Below are 23,739 nucleotides of genomic sequence, written 5' to 3' on the forward strand. Positions count from 1 at the left end.
AAAATAAAATTGCTTTTTGGAACCTCAAACTTGTAAAGGCTGCTGCTGAGGGCCAGGGTGGGGGTGGGGGGCACTGCCCCCTTTGCAGCAGAAGCCCTGCGTTCTCTGCCCAGTCTTCTTCTGGCCCCCAGTTCCTTGGGCCCCTGCTTTGCCCTAGCCAGAGACGGAGCGGTGGTGCTGTTCCAGAATGCTCTAGAACCCCAAACCCCGGCTGTTCCGGAACAGTCTAGAACCTCCGGGCAAAGGGTTGGATCCAGGATCGAAGCATTCCAGGCCTTCCCAGCCTACATGGGGCCAGCCTCCCTGTGCCACCCGCTAGCGGGCCTCATGTGGACGCTGGCACTAGGTGGGGTCTTCCTGGCAACCGCCCAGGCCTGTGTCCTCTGTCACCTCTCAGACCGTGACCTGTCGGGCCGCCTGGCTCGACTCTGCAACCAGGTGAAGGCTCGGTGGGAGACCTGTGAGGCCTCCTGGACCTTCCCGGCCTTTGCCTTAGGTAGGATCAGACATCCAGGGCCCGGCCTGGCAGCATGTGGCTTCCCAGCTGAGCCCCTCGGCCACCACCTGAGTCCCCAGCCCTGGGAAAGTCAGGAAAGAGTCACAGGTCCTTGCCTGTCTCCACAGATGAGGTGTCCACGAACAAAGTCATAGAGAAGACTCACAGAGTCCTGAGGGTCATGGGTGAGATCAAGGGCGAAGGCATGACCTAGGGGCTCCGATGGGCACCAGGGAGGGGGATGGGAGGAGGGACCCGGGGAGGCGGGGAAGGGTGCAAGGCAGGTGGAGACGACGGGAAGGTGTAACCGGGGAGGTGCTGGGTGAAGCGTGGGAGGTACGCCTGCCCTGGGGAGGCCCTGGGCAATACAGCTGCCCTCTGTCTCCGCAGAGATCAAAGGGTCTCCCTCCTCACTCCCTTTATATTGGCAATGGCTGCAAAAGGTCAAGTTTCCCGAGTACACCAGGGAAGGTACTGACGCGGGCAGGGACCAGGGGCACCCGGGCTGTCCGGTGAAGGGGTGTGTGGCTGAGTGTCTCCTCTCCCCCCACCCCTCCTTGTCTCTGGTTTCAGCTTTCTGTGCTCCCGCCTGCCGTGAGTAGAAAAGGGAAGGGGTAGGTGAGGACGGGGGACCCGAGGAGAGCCTGGCGGTGGTCCCGGAGGGAGTGGGGTACTCTGGAAGGTGGGAGCCGGGACTCCCCCGCCGCAGCTCCGGCCCCGCCGTCTCCTGCAGGGGGCAGCACCGTCCTGTACAACTGTTCCACCTGCCAGAGCTTTGCCGTGCACTGCTGGCCTCTAAGGCGCTGCCTCCCAGGTTCCGCTCCCCGCCCTCGCCTCACCCCTGCTCAGATCTCTGAGCTCGGGCTCCCCCCCCCCCGCCCCGCCCCGCCACAAGGACAAGCGAGGTCCCCGGGATCACTCACTGCTTCCTGGGTTCCCTGCAGGAAGTCACGATCTTCGGGAAGCCAGGATTCTGCTCCTCTCTGTGTTCATAACTGTCCTGCTCCTGGGCGTTCTGAGCCTCGTGGTGGAGTGAGTGGGCAGGTGGCGGGTGTGGCCTCGCCACCCTTGACCCCCCAGCACCTTCTACCACCGTCCCTGTGCCCTCTCCTCCCAGCTGCCTGCCCTGCCCCTCTCAGGCCCCCCGTTCTCTGTGTCCCCTCAGGTCCAGACACTTCAAAGCAAAAAGCGACATGTGAAGACAGCCTCCCAGCCCCCACGTCCTTTGGAAGGGACCCGCCAGCCCCTCACTTCCAATCCCAAAGGCTCAGCCTTCCAGACCCTAAACCCAGCCGCCTCCGTGATCCCAGTGTCAGATGGCCTCCAGGGGCCCAGGCACCCACAGCTGGAAAGTTCCTCCCCTCCGGCCCTCAACTAATCAGCCAGAAGCAGTCACTGATTCCAGGAAAATGGCTACAGGAGGAAAGAACCCCCTCCACACACACACACACACACACACACACACACACCCCGCCGCCCCCACACCCCCTTCTGCCTGTTCTCGGAAAGCGGGGGCTGTTTGCCCCAGAAGCTGCTCTTGGCCCTCCTCTGACTGATTGGGAATCCGGGAACGAGGGTTCTGGAAAGCTCCCTCCCTTTGGAGTGGCGACCACATCAGTCAGCCTGCTGGCATGCTATCCCTCCATTTAACATTGTGAAGCCTTGGCCTCCCACAGAGGCCTCCCTCCTGCCAAGATCAAGTAAACCTGCTTTTCGGTGGCCTCCGCCCGGGCCTGGCCTCTGTCTACAACTGGGGAGGGCAGAGGGGGGACGGGAGACTCGGTGTAGCACAAGGGTCCTCAACTGGGTGGGGGGTGGATTTCACACCCCAAGAGGCGTTCGGCAACATCCGGAGACATTTTTCATTGCTTCGATCGGGGGATGTGCTACTGACCTTTAGGGGGTACACACGAGCAATGCCGCTGGCACCTTATGATGAACGTGGGCGTCCTCTGCGACACAGAGTTGATCTGCCCGACACCTCCGTCGTGTGTGGTTCAGAGACCCTGGCGTTTAGTCCGCTGGCTATCAGGAGCTTTGGGTTGGGTAGATGGACGAGGAAACGTAAAAAGAGAGGCCGGTCGCCAACCCCAAGTCTCCGTCGGAGGGGCTGGGCCTGGAAGGGATCCTGACACACACCTAGCCCGGTGGTTTTCAAACTGGGTATCTAGAGGCTCCAGGGCAAAGGTTCTCATCCGGCTGCACATCGAAGTCACCTGGGCCTTAGGTCCAGAGATTCTGAATTTAGCGGTGTGAGGTGGGGCCTCAGTGAATCTAACTTACAACCAGCCAGGGCTAGCACCGTTGTTTTTGGGGTGTCCATAAGGGTCCTGGGGATGGGGAGGTGCCTACTCCTTCTAGGAAAGTACATTCGATATTATTTTACACATTCTGGTCCAATCCTTTCATTTTATACCAAAAGGAGGGAAGGAAAGAAGGAGGAAGGAAGGAAGGAGGGAGGAAGGAAGGAGGGAAGGAAGAAGGAGGAAGGAAGGAAGGAAGGAAGGAAGGAAGGAAGGAAGGACAAAGGAAGGAAGGAGGAAGGAAGGAAGGGGGAAGGAAGGAGGAAGGAAGGAAAGAAGGAAGAAGGAGGAAGGAAGGAAGGAAGGAAGGAAGGAAGGAAGGAAGGACAAAGGAAGGAAGGAGGAAGGAAGGAAGGGGAAGGAAGGGGGAAGGAAGGAGGAAGGAAGGAAGTGAAGAAGGAACAAGGAGGAAGAAAGGAAGGAAAGACAAAGGAAGGAAGGAAGAAGGAAGGAAGGAAGGAAGCAAGACCTGAAGATCATATGCCAAGTTCTTACAACCTGCCCAAGATCATACAACAAGTCACGTCCATTCATCTGACGGACGCTTAGCGAGTACGCGTCGGGCGCCAGGCAGCGTCACTGCCCAGCCTGGGGTGAGAAGGCACGACTGCCGACCGCCCGGGGAACCACGGCCCCCTCGGGTCTGCAGCAGCCCTTCCCTAGCCCTTCTTGCCTGTGGAATACAATAGGCCTGGCCCTTGACCCTGACTTTCAAGACTCTCCATCAGCAGCTCCCCACGTCTTACTTGGTCCTCGTGCCAGAGCTCACCCATCTTGGCCCTAAGTGGAATCTCCACCCGAACGCCCCACGAGCCTGTCGGAGTCACGAGTCCAAACCCACCTTCCTCCCCGACCCCGCCTCCTCCTCGTGACCTCCCTCTGGGCTAATGGCGGTGCCGGGACGAAGGGACATCCCCTTCCTCTCCCGCCGCCTGCCTGCTTCTCATCAGTAAGCCGTCCACCTTCGTAATCCTTTTTGGAATCTGGCCCCCATGTGTCCCCGGAGCTTTATCTCAGCTCTGCCCGCCCCGCAGCCCCGCTGAATCACTTGCCCACTTTGTTTTCCTTGCCTCTGCCCAGGCTTGTTCCTGTAACCGGGATGCCCTTCTCCTTTGGCTCCGACATCACCTCTTCTGAGAAGCCTTCTCGGAGCTCCTGAGGCAGAGTAGAATGTCCCTTCTCCAGACATCTGTCATGGGGCGCCAACGTCAGGTGGGGGGGGGGTTCCTTAAAAATCTTCCCTCTCAACCATGTGCTACCCTATAAAGCTGCTACCTGAAGTTTTGTCTCTGCTTCCCCAGAACCGGGCCCGCGGTGACAGCAGGAAGCATCTCTAGCCATCTTGATCCCTCCTCTTCTGAACCTTGGTGACACCCCCCCCCCCCCGCACATGAGTTTTTCATGAACTTGTGACACAGGAGGCCGGCGGGGCTGGTGTTTTCTGTGCAGGGAAGGCCGACGGCCTGCCAGGGCAAGGCTGGTTCTTCTGAGCCCCTCACAAAATAAGAGGGGCCACGAGGGCTCTGGCAGTTTTAAACCACGGACCCTAAAGCCTTTGACATGCCTCCTCCATCAAGAGGTAGGGTCTCTGTAGCCTTCCCTTGAAGGTGGGCTCTACGACGGGTTGACCAACCGAATGAGGCAAAGTGAACTGGGCCACTCCCTGGGCCAAGGCCTTGAGAAACTGGCAACTTCTGCCCTCTGCCTCTGAGGACATTCACTCTGAAAGCCAGTGACCATGCTGTGACGATGTGCAGGCTACAGGGAGAGTCCACCCTGCGGCGGAGGGGGGGGCGGGTTTCAGTCAAAAGGCAATATCTTCTGCTACCACGGGAGCGATAATACAGCCCCCAGCTGTCAGGTCACCTGCAGACTTTGCGTTTTTCCAACGATGGCCCCAGACCCAGTAGGGCAGAGAACTTGTCCCCACCTTGTCCTCTTGGAGTTCCAGACTCTCAGAGCCCAGGAGCGTGATCAAGTGGTTGGTTCAGGCCACTAGATATCACTACTCAGCAGTCGAGGACAGTGGGGACAGAAGAAAGGAGCCTGGGACTGGGCACCTAAGGGCCTCACGACACAACTGGCTGTGTCACCATCTAGCTACGTGCAGGAGAAACATCACTCACCAGCTTCAGCCTTAGTCTTCCTACCAGTGTGGAGCCCGATGCAGGGCTTGAACTCATGAACTGTGAGTTCATGACCCGAGTGGAAACCAAGAGTCGGTTGCTTAACTCTTGAGCCACCTGGGCGCCCCCCTACCTGCAAAGTCAATGTTAATGGTGGCTAATGTACGGAGACGATGTGTCAGCCACAGCCAGTTAGCTAAAGCTGTGTAACAAATGATGCCAAAGGTTAATTGTCTAAGGCAATAAACATCATCTCATAGTTTCTGTGGGTCAGAAATTCGGGAGAAGCTTCCCCGGGTGGTTCTGGCTCATGGTTTCCCATGAGGGTGCTTCAAGACGTCCATCAGGGTTGCGGAAGTCTAGGGTTTGACCGGGGCCGGAGGATCATGTCTCAAGATGTCTCACTCACGTGCCTGGCAGGTTGGCGTTGGCTTGTTGGCAAGAGGTCTCAGTCCTTTGACTTGCGGAGCCCCTCCACAGGACTGCTTGAGCGTCCTCATGACCTGGTGCCTCGGTTCCCCCAGAGCGAGGGGTCCAAGAGAGCGGGGCAGAATCCTCGCAGTCTCGTACGAGGTCACTCGGAAGCCACACACCATCCTTTCTGCGACATCCCTCTGATGCCACAGAGGAGCCCTTGTCACTGTGGGAAGGCACCGCATTCAACAGTGCTGGTGCCGGGAAGGAGTTTCATCGGCAGCCGCTTGGCTACCGGCTGGCGACCACCCAGCTGTGTAGACACAGCTAATTCTCCGATGACACCGAAGGTACGTACTGCAAACAGATACATCTCGAAGAGGAGGACACAGAGGGACAGAAATGGGAAGTAACATGCTCAGATTCACAGGGGGGTAAGTGATAGAGTCACAAGATGCCAACTCAGGTGGTCAGGCTCCCAAGGCGGGGTCTAAGCTACCATGACCCTGAAGACAGACCTTCACCTCCTCTGTGACCCGGAAGGAACAGGGTGGATCCAGGACCGCTTCCACTCCAGAAAGCCAACCAACAGACGCGTACAGGGTGGTGGGCTGGTGACTCCAAAAACTAGCAAGACAAATGCAGCCTGGGAAGGATGGGACCTGGGGATGGGGGGATGGAACGGGAGGGTTTCACCCAAGGGTCTAGGGAGAGCCAAACTTGGGGGCCCAAACAGTGAGGAAGCAGGGACGGGTGGACCAGAGAATGCTTACGGTGAGGTCTGGGCACTCCTGTCCCCATCACTACCAGCAAAGGAGCTCTTGGCGTCAAAAAGTCTCCTTGGCCTCACCCTACCCAGATGGCATTGTCTCACCCACTTGTTCAACAAAGGTTACTGAGCACTTATTGTACGAGCCCAGGCACAGGACTGGGCAAGAGGGACGTGGCAATACCCAGGCGAGATAAAGTCCTTTTCTACCTGGAGCTTGGAATCTAGCAAGGGAGACAGACAAGTTACCGGCAAATTCTACAAGAACAACGAGTACGATGATGGGAAGGCGCAGGGATCTTGGGGTTCGGGGGAAGGGAGCAGATCAGGGAGGGACAGGCTTCCTGCGCTCAGCCAGAATGGGATAAGGGCGGGAGGACTTCCAAGCAGAGGGAAGAGCCACACAAAGGCTCTGAAGAGAGGTGATTTCCCTCGTCGAGAGGTTGGCGTGGGTAAGGCGGAAGGGGAGAGCCCAGTGACTTCAAAGATCAGGGCAGGAAAGTGGGAGCTAAGGGGGAGCGAACGTGGTTCCCCAAAGGAGAGGGGAGTTTTCCGCAGACGGATGGGCCCTACCCCCGACCCGAGCCCAAGGCAGTAGATGGGGAGGACCCCAGCAGGCCTCTCTGCTTACCCTTCTGGTTCCCTGGCCTGTGGGGAAAGACTTGGCCGGTGGTGCCAATGTGCTCATCCTTCCCGGATACGGAGCCCGCAGGGCAGGGCAGAGGTTGGGGAAAAGCAGACGAAGCGGGAGTGATGCCAGATCTGGGCCTCCAGGTTTAAGGGTGAGCAGGACCCCCCCCATCGTGGCTTAGAAGGGGCGCCCCTGAGGGTGGTCAGACTGTGCTTCCCCACACAGGTGGGGATGACAGAAGCTTCACTCCAAAAGTAAGAGATGAATAGGGACAAGGGGAGGAATAAAGAGGCCTCTCTGATTCCCTGGGTTTTGTCCAAGCCCCAGATGAAGGTGGGGCTGAGCGTCTGTGTCTGGTTTCCTGCTGGGGCAGAGGACCTGGGCCGGGAGTCCGGTCAATAATGCCCCCTCTCTTCACCGCCTCTCCATCCCGTCGCCAAGGCCGAAGCAGGGCCAGTCTCTGTCTCCGGAACCAATGGGAAGAGCCCCTTCCCTGAACTCCCTGCTCCTTCTCCCTCACCTTTTCCCAGCCCCTTCCTGCAGCAGGGTGGTTCTGTCACTCCTCTGTTCAAACCTTTCAGTGGTTATCAGGGCCCTCAGGCAAGGCCCAAGCTCCTGACCATGTTCTCCAAAGGGTTGCAGAAATCCAACCAGGGCCATGGTCATGGCTGCTTGTTCACTCGGGTCCCCAAAACCTGGCATGGTGCGAGCTTGCTGAGGGGTGAACTGATGCCCGGTCTGGCTTCCACCAACCTCTCTGGCTGCACCTGCCTTCATATACCCCCAAGCGTGCTTCACGCACACGTTCAACTCCCAGAGGACCCCTCCAGTGCACCCGGATCTGTGAAGACACCGGACTCAGAGAAAACTCAGGCGTTACACGCTCTTCCTCGAAGAAGCTCATGGAGCCACGTGTTTCCCACCAAGAACTTGGGCAACATCAAGACGAATCTCAAAAACGCGCTGAGTCAAAGCAGCCAAGTGCAATTATAAACAGTATGTGACTCCGTGGATAAGAAGGTTGGGAGCAAGCAACAGTGATCTTTGCGCTATAGAAATCAGAATAGTAGTGGCCTCTGGAAAGTGGAATTGGCAAAAAATGGGCACGACGCAAGTTTCTGGGATCGTTGAAATGTTCCGAGTCTTTTTGTACATTGGCTGACGTGCATTGAGCCACGTGGTTAAATCTGGGCACGTTACTGAATGTGAGTTATACCTCAATAAAGTACTGTCAGTATACAAAATAGAGTAACGTTCGCATGAATATAACAATAACGAAAGACCCTCAGTGTCTGGATTAAAGAGCACATCAGATGTAAGCAAAGAGAGAACCATGATCCAGAAGATGGACCCAAGGAGATTATCTAGATGGCATCACAGTGACACAAAGATTGAAAGATATAGAAGGGAGGCAGATTACATGGAGGACGGGTTGAAAAGGTCTAGCATGCTTTTTTTAAAATTTATTTTGAGAGAGAGAGACAGAGAGCGAGTGGAGGAGGGGCAGAGAGAGAGAGAGAGAGAGAGAGAGAGAGAGAGAGAGAATCCCAAGCAGACTCCATGCTGTCAGCACGGAGCCCAGCATGGGGCTTGAACTCACAAACTATGAGATCATGACCTGAACCAAAATCAAGAGTTGGCCGCTTAACCGAGAGTCACCCAGGCGCCCCTAAAAGGTCTAGCATACTTCTAGCCATAGTCCCCAAAGGAGCAAAGAATGGACGAAAAAGAATATTTGAGGAGATACTAGCTGAGAATTTCTCCAAACTGATGAAAGGTATGAATTCACAGATACAGGAAATACAAAATACTAAGAGAATAAATTAAAAAAGAATCTCTTCCTGGATACTTGGTAAAGAACTACAAAATACCAATGAATACCAATGATAGCTCTTTTTTTTTCTTTTCTTTTTTTTTTTTTTTTAGAAATGTTGACACTTTTTTAAAAAAAGTTTATTTATTTATTTCGAGAGAGGGAGAGAGAGAGCACAAGCAGGGTAGGGGCAGAGAGAGGGAGAGAGAGAGAATCCCCAAGCAGGCTCTGCACAGTGTGGAGCCTGACGTGGGGCTCAAACTCACGAGCTGTGAGATCATGACCGGAGCCAAAACCAAGAGTCGGACGCTTAACTCCCTGAGACACCCAGGTGCGCCACCAATGGTATCTCGAAAGCAGGGAGAAAAAGGCAGATCACCCACAAAGGAATGACAAGGTGACTGAGCAGACGTCTTCCCCAACAATATGCACCTGTTAGATGCCTACACTGTCCCAGGTGCTAAGAACGCTAGGGTGAACAAGACAGCCCCGGCCCCTACCACACGGAGCCCACGGTCTATCAGGAACAGCAGACGCAGAGGAAGCAATTATATCGTGATGAGCTGGCCTGGCTGGAGGGCACGAGAATTGGCAAAAACATCAAACGGGTAGATCTGTGAACTGGGAAAAATTTCTCATCGGTGCCACAATACCCTGTGTGTTTACCGAGATGGGGTAGGTTTTTTCCTCCACGGGACTCTGGGGGCAGCTCACACATCCTTCCGAAGACTTGGTGACTTCCTCCCTGGACCCCTGGAGGAAAGGGAGAGGGATGGTCCTCTTCAGACCCTTCTTCAAAGTCCTAGACTCTCTCCTGTGGCCACAGTCCAGGCAGCAGTGCACAGAGGCTACATGGGGGGAAGGAGGGTTATGCCAGAATGAGGCCATTTAAATGCCAGTGATGGGGAGGGGTGTCCCATGGGACGGGGCTTAGGAGCCCACTCCCAACTTCTCCCCACCCTGCACCCACACACAAGACCTTCCACATGCTCCCCAAAACGTCCCTTTCAGGGGCAGCACACTGGACCCAGGTTCAGAGCTGGGAAACGGACAATCCTCCAATTTTAGACTCTGTCTAGGCTGGGGGTTGACTTCCTGCACCATCAGCACCTCTCTGCCCTGGCTCCATTTGTTTTTTTAAAAAACTTTTAATGTTTATTTATTTTTGAGAGAGAGAGCGAGAGAGCGCGCGCGCGCGGGCGCAACTGGGGGAGGGACAGAGAGAGAGGGAGACACAGAATCCGAAGCAGGCTCCAGGCTCTGAGCGGTCAGCACAGAGCCTGACGCGGGGCTCGAACCCGCAAACCGTGATCATGGCCTGAGCCAAAGTCGGATGCTTAACGGACTGAGCCCCCCCCCCCCACACCCCGCCGCCCCCCAGGTGCCCCTGCCCTGGCTCCATTTCAAAGCACTTGTGCACCTTGCCTTTCTCCACGTGGGGGCTAGGAAGCTCTCTCCCCTGCTGGGACCCGGGGACTCTGTCCTGTTTAGCCTTATACTCCCAGCGCCCGGGCCCGTTATCTCCATCTGAGGCTGATTCCTTCGAGGGGTGGGGCTCTGGCTGAGAGAGGTGATCTGGGGAGAGGGGAGCATGGGAGACAGGACACCGAGGACCAAGTCTGGGAGGGGCGAAAGGTTCTTTGAAAGAGGCTGGAAAGAGGGTGTGCAGCAGGGGAGAGGGAAAGGACGGAGAAGGGTTTCTCGGGGTCTGGCCGGGCCAAGGAGGGGCCCCCAGCCCGCGGTCGCGGGGCTCCAAGAGTCGGGCCCGGGGACCCGGGCATGGCGTGGGCTGGCCGGGACCCGCGCCAGGCCCCGCCCCTCGGTCCCAGCCCCCGCCCCATAGGCCCCGCCCCGCCGCCTCGGCCCCGCCCTCCCCAGGATTTAGCGCTGGCGGCCTGGGCGGCTCCGCAGCCGCCGTTTCCGCTTTCTCCAGGTGAGGGTCCGGAGGAGCCGGGACGCCCCGCGCAGGGGCTGGCGGAGCCGCCGTCACTTGGGGTGCGTCCGCGGGTGCCCTGTTCGCTTTCCCTCCTTCCCTCCTCCCCCTCTCCTTCCCCCCACCGCGGCCGCGTTTCCCCCGGTCCCCCTTCCCGTGCTTTCTCCCTCTCACCTGGCAGGTGGTCCCGGGTCTCTCAGTGTCGTGGCCTCTCCCCCCCCCCCCGCCCCTCCTCGCGCCCAGTTCCTCGTTCAACCCTTCCTCCAGGTCTCCCTCGCGTGGGGGGACGGAGAGGTCCCGGCGTGTGTCAGGGAGAGCGCTGTGCAGGCAGCGGGCGCCCGGAGCACCGGGCCTTAGCGAGCAAAGATTGGTGGAGTTAGGTTGGTGACGCTCAAGGTGGCTTGAGTGACTCAGGGGTGCGGGCCGGGCGCTACCTGGAGCTGAGCTCAGGTGGGTGTGGAAGGGACTGTGCACCTGGCAGCACCTGCCTCTGTAGGCAGCGCCCGAGCTCAGCTGGCCTGCACTTGACCGCCAATCACAGACGGGTCTCGGACACGTGGACGGCCGTATCTCCCAGGCGGTCACAAGTAGGCACAGGAGGGAGGGTATGTGGCAGTATGAGCTGCGTTTCATGGCAGCGTCCCGAAGTGTCTCAGATCTGCGAGGCCACCTACCTGGGTGGCTCAGACACCCTCTGCAGCATGTTGTAGATCTCTGTGCGTGTGGCAGTGTTTTGAGCGTGGGAGGCATTGTACCTGTGTGTGTGTGGTTAGCATATCTGGGCATGTCTGGTAGGTCCCTGGGCGTCTGGTCTGGGTGCACTAAGCATGCACAGGCTGCGTGCCTTCACAGCTCAGGAGTGAGCAAAGGAACGTCCCTGGGGTCTCCAGGGTGCTCAGCTCTCAGGTGTGAGGAGGGCGGGTTTCTCACTGCTGAGGGGGGTAGGGTAGTGGATCTCAGGCATGGGGGGCGCTCTCCCTGGGGTTTGTGGGAGCGGCGGGATTCCTGGCTGCTCCGGGTGTGTCCCTCCCTCTGCCCCCCCCCCCCCCCCCCAGCGTTTCTGATGGGTGGAGGGTGGAGGCGGCTGGCGAGCGTGTTTCTGGGGTCTCGGTCTCAGGTGCCTTCCTTGGGCTATGTGTCTGGAGGTGACTGCGTCATCCTGAGGGATTCCTTCTCCAGACATGCTCCCTGAGGCCAGCTCGCTGTGGCTGCTGCGCCTGCTCCGGGACATCCAGCTGGCCCAGTTCTACCGACCCATCCTCGAGGAACTTAATGTTACTCGGCCGGAGCATTTCGACTTTGTAAAGCCTGAGGACCTGGACGGCATCGGCATGGGCCGGCCCGGTAAGAGACCCTGCGCAGAGGTCCTGCTCTCTTGGTCCCCAGCCTCGTAGTTTCGAACCCCCTCTGCCCACCCCCTGACACACCAACCCTCTTCTTTGCCTATAAATCCTTCTGCAACCTCCATCCCCACCCCCACCCCCACGTACCACCAAGTCCTCTGATTCTGACCTTCCCCAGCCCAGCGCAGACTGGCCGAAGCCCTGAAGAGACACCGTTCCGGGCTTAAGTCTAAGAACTGGGTCTACAAGGTGTGCATTTCCCGGTGGGGGCCGTGGACTTAAAGGGCCAGCTTAGGCCCGGGAATGGGGTGGGTTGAGTGTCAGGGAGGAGGGCACCCACTTAATTTCCCACCCCTGTTTCAGATCCTTGGGGGCTTTGTACCTGAGCAGAAGGAGACCACCCCCCCTTCAGACAGCCCCCTGTTGTCCCTCCCTGAGCCCGAGGGGGGACTCAAGTGTCTGATCCCGGATGGTGCTGTGTGCAGAGGGGAGCTGCTGGGCTCTGGCTGCTTTGGAGTGGTGCACCGAGGGTTATGGACACTGCCCAGCGGTCAGAGTGTGAGTACCCAGGGAACCCAGTGCATTCTGGGTTCTGGGGCCGGCTGCCCGTCTCTTCCGCGTGCCCTCTGTGCTCTGGCCCCCACGTAGCTGTTCCCTAAGCGTCCTTCCCACCCCCCCCCCCCACTCCTCCCAGGTCCCAGTGGCTGTCAAGTCCCTCCGCGTGGGTCCTGAAGGCCCCGTGGGCACCGAGCTGGGGGACTTCCTTCGAGAGGTGTCCATCATGATGAACCTGGAGCACCCACACGTGCTGCGTCTTCACGGCCTCGTCCTGGGCCAGCCTCTGCAGATGGTGAGCAGACCCGGACAGCGGCTCCCAGGGCAGGTGGGCGGCGGGGTCCCCTGGGGCCGGACCTCTGCTCACGCGGCGCCGTGCTCCCGCAGGTGATGGAGCTGGCGCCCCTGGGCTCCCTGCACGCGCGCCTGGCCGCCCCGGCCCCCACGCCCCCGCTGCCCGTGGCCCTGCTCTGCCTCTTCCTGCGGCAGCTGGCGGGGGCCATGGCGTACCTGGGGGCCCGGGGGCTGGTGCACCGAGACCTCGCCACGCGCAACCTGCTGCTGGCCTCCCCGCGCACGATCAAGGTGGCCGACTTCGGGCTGGTGCGGCCGCTGCGCGGCGCCCGGGGCCGCTACGTCATGGGCGGACCCCGCCCCATCCCCTATGCCTGGTGAGGGCGCGGAGCCGGGATCCCCGGGCGCTAGAGGGCTCTAGAGGGCTGGGGCGGTGTGGACGGCTCCCTCCGGGGGAGGCTGGGACGAGGATTCTGGGAGGGCCCCCGGAAGTCCTCGAGAAGATCACCCAGCTCCTCCGGGAGGGACCCGTGCGGCCCGTTCAGCTGCATTTCCACAGGTGCGCCCCAGAGAGCCTGCGCCACGGGGCCTTCTCTTCTGCGTCTGACGTGTGGATGTTTGGGGTGACGCTGTGGGAGATGTTCTCCGGGGGCGAGGAGCCCTGGGCCGGCGTCCCGCCGTACCTCATCCTGCAGCGGCTGGAGAAGGACCGAGCCCGGCTGCCTCGGCCTCCCCTCTGCCCCAGGGCTCTCTACGCCCTCGCCTTGCGCTGCTGGGCCCCCCACCCTGCCGACCGGCCCAGCTTTCCCCACCTGGAGGGGCTGCTCCAAGAGGTGGGAGCCCCCACCTCCCCAGATGCACCCAGTCTCTGGTTTCTCCCAGAGCTCCGCGCACAGGAGTGACGGATACTCCTGGGCTGGGGTCAGGGACCGGCTCTGGATAACCCGGATCCAGTGTCTACCTGCAGCGGGGCCCAGAGCCCTGGGGAGACGGCTTAGGGCTGCGGAGACGGATGCTGAGGGCTGGGGGACGGAGCACGGAACAGAGAGCAGTAGGTTTGACAGGCAGAGGGAAGAAAGGTCTGCATGCGACTGGGAAATACAGCTAAGGCGGGCCCAGCATCTCAGGTGCCCCGTGGAGGGCTATGTGAGGAATGATACGTAACCAGGGCCAGCCCTGGGAGACACCGTGCTAAGTGCTTCACATGTCTCCTTCTTGCACGTTGGCCCGCTTCATCCTCACAACAACCCCGTAAGGCCATTATTATCTGGAGTTTACAGATGGGGGCACTTAAGGCGGTTAAGGCAGTGACAGTTTAAGTGGAGGAGTTGGGACTTGAAGCAGTCAATTGACCCAAGAGCGCCGTCCCCTAAATCGGTAAACTGCGTTGTTGAAGACTCTGTCTTTACCCTGAAGGCACCTGGGAGCCATGGAGGGATTTTGAGCAGGGGAGTTCCCAGTCACTTTACATGTTCTCTCACTCTGGCTTGGGGCAAGGAGGGATGAGAGGAAGGAGACTGAACAAGGGAAGAGCAGGTGGCCGACAGGGGTCATGAAGCAGAAATGAAAGGATGTCTGCGGTCAGGGTCAAGTCAGCGGGGCTGGGAAGAAAAGGAAAATATTTCCAGAGACACTGGGAGGCAGAGCGGTGCGTGGGAGGACCCTCCCTTGGTTCTCCTAGGCAGAGACAGCCCCCCCCCCTTTGTTGCTTCCTGACCCCTGGGGTACGTCCGGCTTGGTGTGGAACCCAGATCTGCCACCCCCTACTGGGGGATAGGGACAGTCCCCCCTGGGCCCGGGACAGAGGACATACCTGGTATGGGTTTGATGGGTGGATGCGTAAACAGGAGTCTCCTTCCTCTCCTGCTCACGTGATCTTGCCCTTCTGACTCAGGCCACAAGCCCTGCCACCCTTTCTTCCTGTCTCTGCAGGCGTGGCCTCCTGAGGCACATTGTGTGAGGGAGGTCACAGAGCCAGGCGCCCTAAGGATGGAGACTGGTGACCCCATCACCGTCATCGAGGGCAGGTGACAGCCTCGGGCCTCCCACACGTCCCCAAGGAGGAGGACTCCCACCCGACCTGCCTGACCCTGGTCCCAATCTGCTGCTCCCCCCGCCCAGCTCCCTGAACCCTGACCCTCTGCCTCCTCCCTTCCCCGCTGGGCCCCGGGAGCGCCACTAAAGTCGTGGCTCCCACTGGAGCCACCAAGCCCGTAGAGCCCTTTTGTGTTAGGGAGAAAAGAGCCTCCCTTCTTCCAGGCAGCTGCCGCTGCAGGCACACAGCTCGCGAGCTGAATGTGGGCCGGAGCCCAGCCCCCCTCCCCCTCCGTCCCCTCTAACAGTGCCTCTTCCCACAGCCCGGACTCCACGACCTGGAAGGGCCAGAATGGCCGCACATTCAAAGTGGGCAGCTTCCCAGCCTCAGCAGTGACACTGGCAGACTCGGGGGGCTCGCCGGCCACCCGTCCGGTCCACAGAGTGTCCCCTGCCCGGGGAGAGCTGCACCAGGGAAGCACGGATGGGTGAGTGGGGGACACAAGCCCAGCAATGCCTCTGGAAGGGAAGCTTGGGAAGGGGGTCTGGGGGGGGGAGGGCAGCTGGAGGGAAGGCTGGACTTGCCTCCCAGCCGGGGCTTCCACTCTGGGGCTCAGCCTGCCTGGGAGCCCCCCCCCCCCGAGTTTCTGGTGTGTGTGTGTGGGGGGCACACTGATGTGCCAGGTGGGGAGAATGAACCGGATTGCTCTCCAACAGGGACAGAGGGAAGGCCAAGCTTCGGGATTTGCCTCCGGCACGGGGCCAGAGAAGGAACGTGCCCCTGCAGAGGGCGAGAGGTGGGTGTGGTGCCGGGGACCTGGCTTCTCGCAATTCTGCTCCGCTCTGAGTCCTGACCTTGGTGTCGGCGATGCGGCGGCCCCCCATCTGCCCTCTCTAGTGCTGTGCGTCTCCCCCTGCAGCGCCCGCCCTCTCCGTTCTCCGGGGCCTCAGCTGCCTGGGCTGGGGTGTCTGTTCCGCACACCTGTCTTCCTGTCCCCCTAACCAAGGGCCCCCCACGAGCACGGCACAGACACAACGGGGAGAAGGCAGGGCCCAGCATCTGGACCTCCTCTCAGGTTGATTATTTCTCAACTGTGCAGTCATTTCCAAGAGCCTGGAGTCTGTTCTGTCCCTGGGCCCCCGCCCCACAGGGGGTGGTTCCAGCCCTCCCGAACTTCGCCATGCCAGAGCCGTGACCCGGGGACCCCCTGGCCTGCCATCCTGCCCTCCCTTTGCCTCCAGTCCTTCTCAGCCCAGCCAGCCCCCCAGGGAGCGGCCTCCGTGGCCCAGAAGAGAACCCCTCCCCAGCCACCCCCCGGGAAAACCTGGAGCCGGCAAAGCCACCGTTCCTTCCGGAGGCCTCTTGCCCGACCCCGAGTTGCAGAGGAGGATTATGGAGGTGAGAACTCCCTGAGGTGGCCTGGTGTCCCGAGGGGCTACAGGCGGGACCGTGGCCTAAGCCGGACTTCGTGCCCCGTAGGTGGAGCTGAGCGTTCACGGAGTCACCCACCAGGAGTGCCAGGCGGCGCTAAGGGCCACTGGGGGAGACGTGGTTTCCGCCATCCGGAATCTCAAGGTAAAGCCAGACCCTTCTCTCGGGTTCCCACCCCTCCCGCCCCTGCCCTGTGGCAGCCACTGCCCTCCCTCCTGCCTCCGCAGGTGGACCAGCTCTTCCATCTGAGCAGCCGGTCCAGGGCCGACTGCCGACGCATCCTGGAGCATTACCAGTGGGACCTCTCGGCCGCCAGCCGCTACGTCCTGGCCCGGCCCTGAGGTCTGCTCCCTTGGGTGTGGATACTAGCCTGGGTCAAGGGCCTGGCCACGTGGGACCAAGCAGAACCCAGACAGGTCCCATCAGGGCAGAATTTCCCACCTGGGGAGATCGTTGGCAGGTACGGGAGGAGCCCGGGGTCGCGCACTGCTGAATGTCTCCTCCCGCCCCGCCCCTTGGCCTCTGAGGGCTCACGCTCCCTCGGCTGGTTCATAGAAGGATCTCCTCCGCTCTGCCTCCCACATTGCCAACCACGAGGAGAACTCGGAGGGACACAGCTGCCACACGTCGCACCCACAGGAAGCTTCCACTTGCTACGGAGAGCGATCCAATGGCCATCCTGGGCCTCGGGGACAGCCATCCCGAACTGCCGTCAGCTGCCACACGGGTCTCTGTGGGAGCAGTCATCTCGGACGACGGAAGCGATCCCGCTGACTTGGGCTACGTGGCCCAGACTGCCTTGGCTTGGTCCGGGGCCATAATGGACGATGAAGTCGCCCTCTTGAACTCAGAGACGCTGGATCTTGGCAGCACGGATTATGAAACGGGCCAGCCCCCACCCAGCCCGGCTGTCCTACTTCCCATCGTGTCTTCCCATACCAACTCCCTTCTCCTCGCTCCCATCACATACATCTTCCGAAATCCAAAAAGTTACAAAGTTTATATGAATATAACATACAAAGATACAGCCTCCTTCCTAAGGCAAAGGGCAGGATGGGGTGGTTAAGGCTCCGGAGGAAGCTGCACGAAGCACCGGCTGTGGGCAGGGCCTGGGGGAGGCGGGGATCCCCTCAGAGCGCCACGGTCTGAGGTTGAACCGATTGGCCAAGCTGATGCGGGGCGAGAGCGGTCACGCCAGCCATCTTTGGTGCTGCAAACCCTTGCCCACCCCAGCTCCTGCCAGAAAGCCCGAGGGCCCTGGATTCCCAAGGCCGGATCTGGAGCACAGGCCCCGGAAGGGGGCCGGGGGAAGGGAGGGTAAAGCTGATATGCCTGTGTGCCAAGGGATCGGAGAGACAGCGGTGCGAGGGAGAAGGGTTCTCATACATACCCTTCCCCAGGAGCCAAGGCGAAGGAGGCCAGGGGATCGGGGCAGGGGTAGGGCGCCGCGGCCCCTAGACTCTCGGGCATCCCCGTCTGTCCCCTGCGGCAAACGTCGCGGAAAGCGGCCGCCTCTGACAGGTGGCCATCCTGGATTCTGGTTGAGGTGATGGTCTCCTCGCCCTGAGGTGGCCTCTAACTGGTGACGGCAGAGGGCCCAGCGCCTCCTCGCTTCTCGAAGAACATGTAGTCCTGACGGGAGGGCACGGTCAACGGGGCTGGCGGGGCTGGCCTAGCTCAGCTCTCACAACCCGGGTCCGGAACCTGCACCCGCCCCCTGCCCCCCGCCCCCCGCCCCCATAGAGCGTGTCTCTAATCTAGCAGGAGGCCAAGACGCGCACGCACAGAGCCTTGATGGAGAGCGGGGTGGTGGGAGGGGAGGCAGCCAACTCACAATGAGGAACGTGGCTCCCAGCAGCACCGCCTTCACCCTCACGTCCAGATCCAGCGGGAACTGCAGGCCGAAGTCATCTGCATCGGTGAGGGCTTCTTGGAGCAGCCCCCCCCACTGCTTGCTGATCCGGCCCACGCTGCGTGATTCATCCGGAGTCTTCACCTGTCGGGAAGGCAGGTGCCAACTGGGGGGGACGTGGCTGACCTCCCCTGCCGCCAGGCCCCCCCCCCCCCCCCACCGTCGCCGCGTATGAGCGGCGCCGGCTCTGTCCGGAGCGAATCCTTCCGGCGGGTTTCCCGGTGGCATCCGGGGAAACCAAGTCACCCTCGGTCACGCTGCGTGTGTATAGTGCAGATCTGAGTTCAGACTCACATCTGTTGCTCCTGAAAGGCCATACGCGAAAAACTGAACATAAGTAGCGGCAGGAACGTTAGCACCGAGTACTCATCTCCGTGTAGGGCTGCTTCCCAGGTTTGTTTTGGTCACCAAAGTACCTGCCGCCCGTAGCTGGTGAAGTCAGCGCCCTGAACAGAGTGGCCTTGGTCCAAGAGGGCTAGGGGGCTGCACTCGACCAACCAGCCAGGCGCCTAGAAGGCTGTGCCTGCCCAAAGAGGTGCCTTTACCCCGCAAAGTAGCAAGGGCCCTGTCCAAGCTTCATCCAGAGGGGATCCAAGCCCGTCTGGTGGGGGAGGGGCAGCAGTAAGTGGCCTCTAAGGACCAGGATTTCCACTGGCCTCTCCGGGCCCAAGAACAACAGGCCCTGGTGACGGAGGAGGTAATTCACTGTGATTTCCTGATCGTTTCCTATGCTTATTTTCAGGGGCTAGAACTGAAGTGATTGCCTTCTGTGCCCTCCCGGTCCCCTTCCCCCACTGACAGCTCTGGGGCACTTCCTGCAGACCAGTCTCCGGCTGGGCAGGGCCTCTCCCAGCCAGCCCTGCCATCCCCAGTGCAGCCCCAAAGAAGGGCTGCTCATAACTACGTAAAAGGGAGCCTGGGTCTCCCAGGGCCCCACGGGCTGCACGTTCCCATGCAGAGGTCACCCAGTCATCTTTCTATCACAGAGCCTCCACCCAGCTCCCAAGGTGACTCGATTTGTAAAAGTAGGCTTAGGTAGGACACCTCATCGGAAGCCTTGGAAAGTCTACGGGCTTCTCCCTGTGATTTCTCCCTTATCTGCCCTGGTGATTATCCCTTAAAGAACCACAGTGTCGGGGAGGTGCCTCTGTCTTCTGGAAACGAAAGCGCTTCCCAGGCCTCACCCCTGGCACTGTCACCACTTGGGTTCTGATGATGAGGACGTAGATCACCCGTGGGGTGGGGGCAAGCCGCAGGATGCTGACAAGTTACACTGGTGCTGGCTCCAGGGCCCGGGCTCACACGCTCATGCATAGCAGCTAGCCCGCAGCAGACCCAGTGGTCATCCTGTGCCCCAAACCAAGCCTGGCCTTAGCTTGTTTCCCCCTCAACACGGGGCGGCAGGTGACAATCAGCATTGGTCCTTCAGAGGAAAGCCTCCCTGCCAAGCTTTCAGAAGGCCACCGGGCCACCCCCTTCTGAATGGAGAACACTGGAGATGTGCTAGGAGCCTCCGTGGATTTGGATCAGTGAGCTCAGGGTCTTGCCCTTAGTGTTGGCCATCGCGCCTCACAGAAGCTGCTATCTTGGTTTGTGAAGTTCCCAGGCATCTCCCCTTCTTCCTGGTACCTCAAAGTTGGTGTCTGTGCCACAGCCACAGGTCCAGCAGGGCCCCACCACGCGCAGGAGGGTCCGGCGATCGGCATCCTGGATGGACAACTTGGGGATGAAGGGATGCCAGGTCTGTAGCACGTGGCCAATGGTGGTGCCGGGAGGGGCCTGTACTTCCATCTGGAGCCAGGGGCAGGCAGGGTCACTGCCGAGCCAGGGCACCCTGGCCCGAGCTCTCAGCTTCTGGGTCTACCACGCGCCCCGCTCCCCCCTAGATCTCCCATCCCGCCTGCCACCCCCACCCGAGCTAAGCTTCATCCCAGGCCTCATCACGAGCGGACCACGTTCCATCCTTGGTCCTCCGCATTCCGGCCTGCCCCTCCCCCCACCCAACCCCGTCCCTGGCCCCAGCCCTCCCGGCCCACCTCCTGGAGGCCACATGGGCAGCAGCTGCAGCCACAGTGCAGGGGGCGGAGCAGACGCAGCACCTCTCGATCACTGGGGTCCACCACGCGGACACGCAGGGGCCGGCGGGCGCCACAGCACAGGCGCGCGCAGCAGTGGCTCTCTTCGGCCGCCTGCCCCAGGGGCTGTCCGGCCCCCGAGCGCAGTTCATACCGGTTACATGTCTCCCAGCCCAGGAGCGCTGCCAAGGGGGACACGCTGAGGCTCAGGCCCCGCCACCTGCCCAAGAGCCCCCTGTCTCTGCCCTCGTCACGAGGCCCAACCTACTCCTTCCACTCACTTTCCACTCGCTCGGCCTTCTGGTGAATCAAGATCTGATCAATCTGGAAAGGCAGGAAGGTCCGCGCCCGATGTCAGCTGGCTGGTCTGGACGCCAGGGTCCCCTCCTCGTCACTCTCCCCGCCCCCCACCCCCCCACCCCGCGCCCTCCCACTCACCTGCACCAGGAATTCGAGGCCGGAAGGCACCCCGGGCAGTGGCAAGAACGGGGCAGCAGGCCCTGGGGCCCCGGGGCCGGGCGAAGGGAAAAGAGAGAAGCCGGGCGCAGGGGCAGGCATGTGGGGGGGCACTGGTGCCTGCCCGGGCCCGGGGTGCAGCGCCGGCTCCGGGTACCCAGCCGTCACAGGGTAGGGAGGAGGGGGTGAAGGGGCGTGGCCCTTGGGGGGCAAGTAGCCTGTTGGTGGGGGGACAGGGGTAGATTAGACGGGGACCCGCGGCCACATCCCCTCTCCCCTCGGGCCGCGAGGCTGCAGGGCGATGAGATGGGAAGAGACTGAGGACGACGGGGCGGGGGAGCAGGGCGGCGGCTCCCCGGGAGGAAGGGAGGGGCCCCACACGGCCAGTCGGAGCACATTCCCGCAGGGTGTGCTCGACGCCCAGCTCCCGAGTCCGTGGGGGGATAACGGAGACCCTCAGCCTCGCGCCCACTTACCTGCCATGGGAAAGGGGCGAGAGTTCGCCGGTGTCAGTGTCCGGGAGGCTTAGTTTTGGAGGTGGTGGCAAGTTCGGACACAGCCAGACAGACACAGAGACAGACACAAAGACGGACAGGCAAACGCGGAGAGGCGGCCGCGCGCGGCGCGGGCCCAGGGTCTCTTGGGCGGCGCCTCTGACTCAGGGAGAAACCGAAAGTGTCAGCGGGCAGGGCGGGTACCTGGGACCCTGGATTCCCTCGGGGGCCCCAGAACCGCCCCCTCCCTTTGTTCTCCCATTCTCCGCGGAGGCGGCTGCTGGCAGACGGCCGGATGGATGGACCCGCGGTCCGAGCGACGGCCCGGCCTCGAGGGAGGCCTCCCGGCCCCCCTGCGCCCCAGTCCCCCTCCGCTCACCTGAAGCCCCTAGAAGAGCTGGCGTGCCCAGCGCTCGGCGGCTCGCAGGAGCTCGGGGAGGCGGGCCCGGGCCCCGACCCCGCCCCTCGACCCGTCCAGGCCCCGCCCCTCCCGGCCCGGGCGGCGCGCGTGCGCACAAAGGAAGCCGGCTCTCCTGCGGGGCCGCGAGCCGTGCGCCGGGGAGCTCGCTGGCGTGGCCGGCGTCCCCGTCCGCTCCGCCCCGCCGCTCGACACCAGAGGAGGCCCGTCTGGGGAGGGCCGCCGGCCCAGACCTAGCCCGGCGACCCCCGCCGGGTCTGCGGGCGCAGAGCGCTCGGTGTCCCCGGGTGGGAAGCCAGGGCGGCTGGCGCGGCGCTGGACCCCAGGCTCCTCCTCCCGAGGGCGGTTCGGGCCTCGCTGACGCAGCGGAACACCCTCCACACTCCTTCTTTGGCTTCTAGGACTGGCCCCCCGGCTCCCTTTCCACCTCCCCGGGGGGCTGCCTCCGCGGCTGCTCGCCGTGACGCTGCGGTCATCCACACAGACACCTTGCTACGACAGTACGTCTTCCAGGAGCCCCTGGCCACGTGGGTGACAGGCCGCCAAACGGTGGCAACAGTGAGCGTGCGCGCAGTGAGGTCCGGGGGTGGCCAGAGGACGCGGCGCGGTTAGCAGGAAAGCCTCCCCCCGTCCCCACTGCCAGAGGAGTCGCTTCTTCTGGGTCCTGAGCAGAGAGGCCCGCAGGTGTAAGGAGGTGCTGAGCCTGGGGCCCTATAGGCAGAGCAACGAGAGAAGAGTTGAGAGAGGGAGGCCACCCACCTACCTGCACGGAAGGCCTGGTGGCAGCTGGGACTTGGCCCCAGGGGCAGCGGGGGGCCCACCGAAAGATCTTCCAAAGAGAAGGTCGAATTTGGGTTTTAGAAAGACACATCTAAACCACAAGGTGGAGAACCACGAAGGCGCCCGGGGCTGGGTGGTGGACGGCGGCCGGAGGAGCGGGTGCTGTGCTAGGTGCACACAGGAGTGGTAGATCGGGGAGATGCTTACACAGCAAACCTAGACCTTGTTTGAGGGGTGACATGTGCAGGTGAGGCGTTCCGGATGACCCCAGGTCCCTGTCTGGTGACCACGCAGGTGGAGGGGTCACCCACCAAGATGAACATACAGGGAGGGGCAGCGGCTGGGTGGCTCAGTCGGCTGAGTGTCTGTCTTTGGCGCAGGTCACCATCTCCCGGTTTGTGAGTTCAAGCCCCGAATTGGGGTGTCTGCTGTTAGAGCCCACTTCCGATCCTCTGTCGCCCTCTCAGTGTCCCTCCCCTGCTTGTGTGCGCGTGCTCTCTCTCTCAAAAATAAATCAATGTTAAAAAAAAAAAAAAAAAGATGAACATAGAAGCAGGTTTTCAGAGATGGGTCCAAGTTCTTCTGGGCTGGTCAGCTGCTCCCACAGCTTCGGCCATCATCAGCTTTGGACCCAAGTGCCTGACCTGTCACCCCGGGGGTGCTTAAGTACCCCAGATTCTACGTGGCCCAAACCAGGCACCGGCATCCACCAAAACATCAACATACAGAAACTCAGTTACTCAACAAAGATTTAGTGAGCGCCTACTATATGTCAGACAGCTTTTGAGAGGAATATACAGCAGTTTTTTAAAAAAATTAACCAAAATTGCTGATCTCCTGGGGCTTACGTTCTAGTAGAGAAGAGACAGGTAAGGTAAAATATACTAGAAGTCAGAGGGTAACAAGTGTTATGGAGAAAAATTGAGCAAGATGAGGAGGACAGAGAGTGGTGGGCAAGGGTTGCAATTTTGCAGAGGGTGAACTTGGAAGGTATCACCCAGAAGGTGGTAGTTGAGCCAAGACCTGACTGTAGGAGGTCAAGGATGGAACCAGGCCGGCCTCTGGCATAAAAAAAAAAAAAAAAAAAAAAAAGTTTCAGACAGCGCGAACAAGAAAGGCAAAGTGTGCCTTAGTCATTCAGTGAACAAAAGTGACACCAGTGTGGCTGGGATGGAACGAACCAGGCAGAAGGAATGGAGATCCCAGGAGCCCAGATCACATACAGCCTTGCAGACCATTGGATTATACTGAGCGAGACAGGAAGTGTTGCAAGGTTCGGATAGAGACGTGAGCCTTACACACGCAGTGGTCCTCAGCTCTGGCCACAAGATAGAATCATCTGGGTGCTTCACAAAATACCTCTGCACGGGCCCCATGTCGTATCAACAATTTAATTAGAGTATTTGGGGTAAGGTGCAGATATCAGAACTTTCTGGGAATTTCTCCAAAGACTTTAATGTG

At 60.6% G+C, this 23,739-nt stretch overlaps 3 protein-coding genes across 11 annotated transcripts; 2 read left to right on the plus strand and 1 right to left on the minus strand.

The window, feature by feature from the left end:
• The first annotated feature begins 130 nt into the window (after window positions 1-130).
• Window positions 131-2,218, plus strand: TMEM95 (transmembrane protein 95). Of its 3 annotated transcripts, XM_019816989.3 has the most exons (7): window positions 131-496; window positions 625-681; window positions 887-967; window positions 1,070-1,090; window positions 1,230-1,310; window positions 1,441-1,528; window positions 1,662-2,218. In XM_019816989.3, the coding sequence occupies exons 1-7, from the start codon at window positions 289-291 to the stop codon at window positions 1,693-1,695; spliced, it is 570 nt and encodes a 189-aa protein (XP_019672548.2). In that variant the 5' UTR covers window positions 131-288; the 3' UTR covers window positions 1,696-2,218. The 3 variants fall into 3 exon arrangements, with proteins under 3 accessions (XP_019672548.2, XP_019672550.2, XP_044901000.1); XM_019816991.3 differs by lacking the exon at window positions 1,230-1,310; XM_045045065.1 differs by lacking the exon at window positions 887-967.
• An 8,199-nt stretch (window positions 2,219-10,417) lies between these two features.
• Window positions 10,418-17,168, plus strand: TNK1 (tyrosine kinase non receptor 1). 6 transcript variants are annotated; one of them, XR_891038.3, is made up of 14 exons: window positions 10,434-10,547; window positions 11,603-11,829; window positions 12,007-12,077; window positions 12,192-12,386; window positions 12,523-12,678; window positions 12,771-13,054; window positions 13,237-13,510; window positions 14,610-14,704; window positions 15,035-15,199; window positions 15,429-15,508; window positions 15,812-16,110; window positions 16,192-16,287; window positions 16,371-16,603; window positions 16,699-17,168. XR_891038.3 is itself a non-coding variant. In XM_011288864.3 (13 exons), exons 2-13 carry the CDS (start codon window positions 11,667-11,669, stop codon window positions 16,482-16,484), a joined length of 1,992 nt encoding a protein of 663 aa, XP_011287166.1. In that variant the 5' UTR covers window positions 10,418-10,485; window positions 11,603-11,666; the 3' UTR covers window positions 16,485-17,168. The 6 variants fall into 6 exon arrangements, 4 of the variants coding, with proteins under 4 accessions (XP_011287166.1, XP_003996216.2, XP_011287165.1 ...); XM_011288864.3 differs by having other exon boundaries at window positions 10,418-10,485; window positions 16,371-17,168; XM_003996167.5 differs by having other exon boundaries at window positions 10,427-10,485; window positions 11,665-11,829; window positions 16,371-17,168.
• Window positions 17,125-21,987, minus strand: PLSCR3 (phospholipid scramblase 3). Of its 2 annotated transcripts, none has more exons than XM_011288867.3 (8): window positions 21,460-21,987; window positions 21,063-21,239; window positions 20,569-20,804; window positions 20,412-20,454; window positions 20,092-20,312; window positions 19,685-19,846; window positions 17,978-18,139; window positions 17,125-17,775 (listed from the first exon to the last, which is right to left on the minus strand). In XM_011288867.3, the coding sequence occupies exons 2-8, from the start codon at window positions 21,067-21,069 to the stop codon at window positions 17,719-17,721; spliced, it is 888 nt and encodes a 295-aa protein (XP_011287169.1). In that variant the 5' UTR covers window positions 21,070-21,239; window positions 21,460-21,987; the 3' UTR covers window positions 17,125-17,718. The 2 variants fall into 2 exon arrangements, with proteins under 2 accessions (XP_011287169.1, XP_019672649.1); XM_019817090.3 differs by having other exon boundaries at window positions 21,063-21,243.
• Between the last annotated feature and the right edge of the window lie 1,752 nt (window positions 21,988-23,739).

Source organism: Felis catus, chromosome E1, assembly GCF_018350175.1.
Source record: "Felis catus isolate Fca126 chromosome E1, F.catus_Fca126_mat1.0, whole genome shotgun sequence".
Taxonomy (NCBI): Eukaryota; Metazoa; Chordata; class Mammalia; order Carnivora; family Felidae; genus Felis; species Felis catus.

Excerpts from the sequence above, each read along its gene's own strand:
- TMEM95 (XM_019816989.3), top strand. The coding sequence starts at position 289 with ATGGGGCCAGCCTCCCTGTGCCACCCGCTAGCGGGCCTCATGTGGACG. Across the intron at positions 682-886 it reads CAGAGTCCTGAGGGTCATGG|AGATCAAAGGGTCTCCCTCC; the intron begins GTGAGATCAAGG and ends CTGTCTCCGCAG. Across the intron at positions 1,091-1,229 it reads TTTCTGTGCTCCCGCCTGCC|GGGGCAGCACCGTCCTGTAC; the intron begins GTGAGTAGAAAA and ends CGTCTCCTGCAG.
- TNK1 (XM_011288864.3), top strand. The coding sequence starts at position 11,667 with ATGCTCCCTGAGGCCAGCTCGCTGTGGCTGCTGCGCCTGCTCCGGGAC. Across the intron at positions 13,055-13,236 it reads CGCCCCATCCCCTATGCCTG|GTGCGCCCCAGAGAGCCTGC; the intron begins GTGAGGGCGCGG and ends GCATTTCCACAG. Across the intron at positions 16,288-16,370 it reads CCGCCATCCGGAATCTCAAG|GTGGACCAGCTCTTCCATCT; the intron begins GTAAAGCCAGAC and ends CTGCCTCCGCAG.
- PLSCR3 (XM_011288867.3), bottom strand. Across the intron at positions 20,455-20,568 it reads GCCTCGAATTCCTGGTGCAG|ATTGATCAGATCTTGATTCA; the intron begins GTGAGTGGGAGG and ends CTGCCTTTCCAG. Across the intron at positions 17,776-17,977 it reads TGGGAGCCACGTTCCTCATT|GACTACATGTTCTTCGAGAA; the intron begins GTGAGTTGGCTG and ends CCCTCCCGTCAG.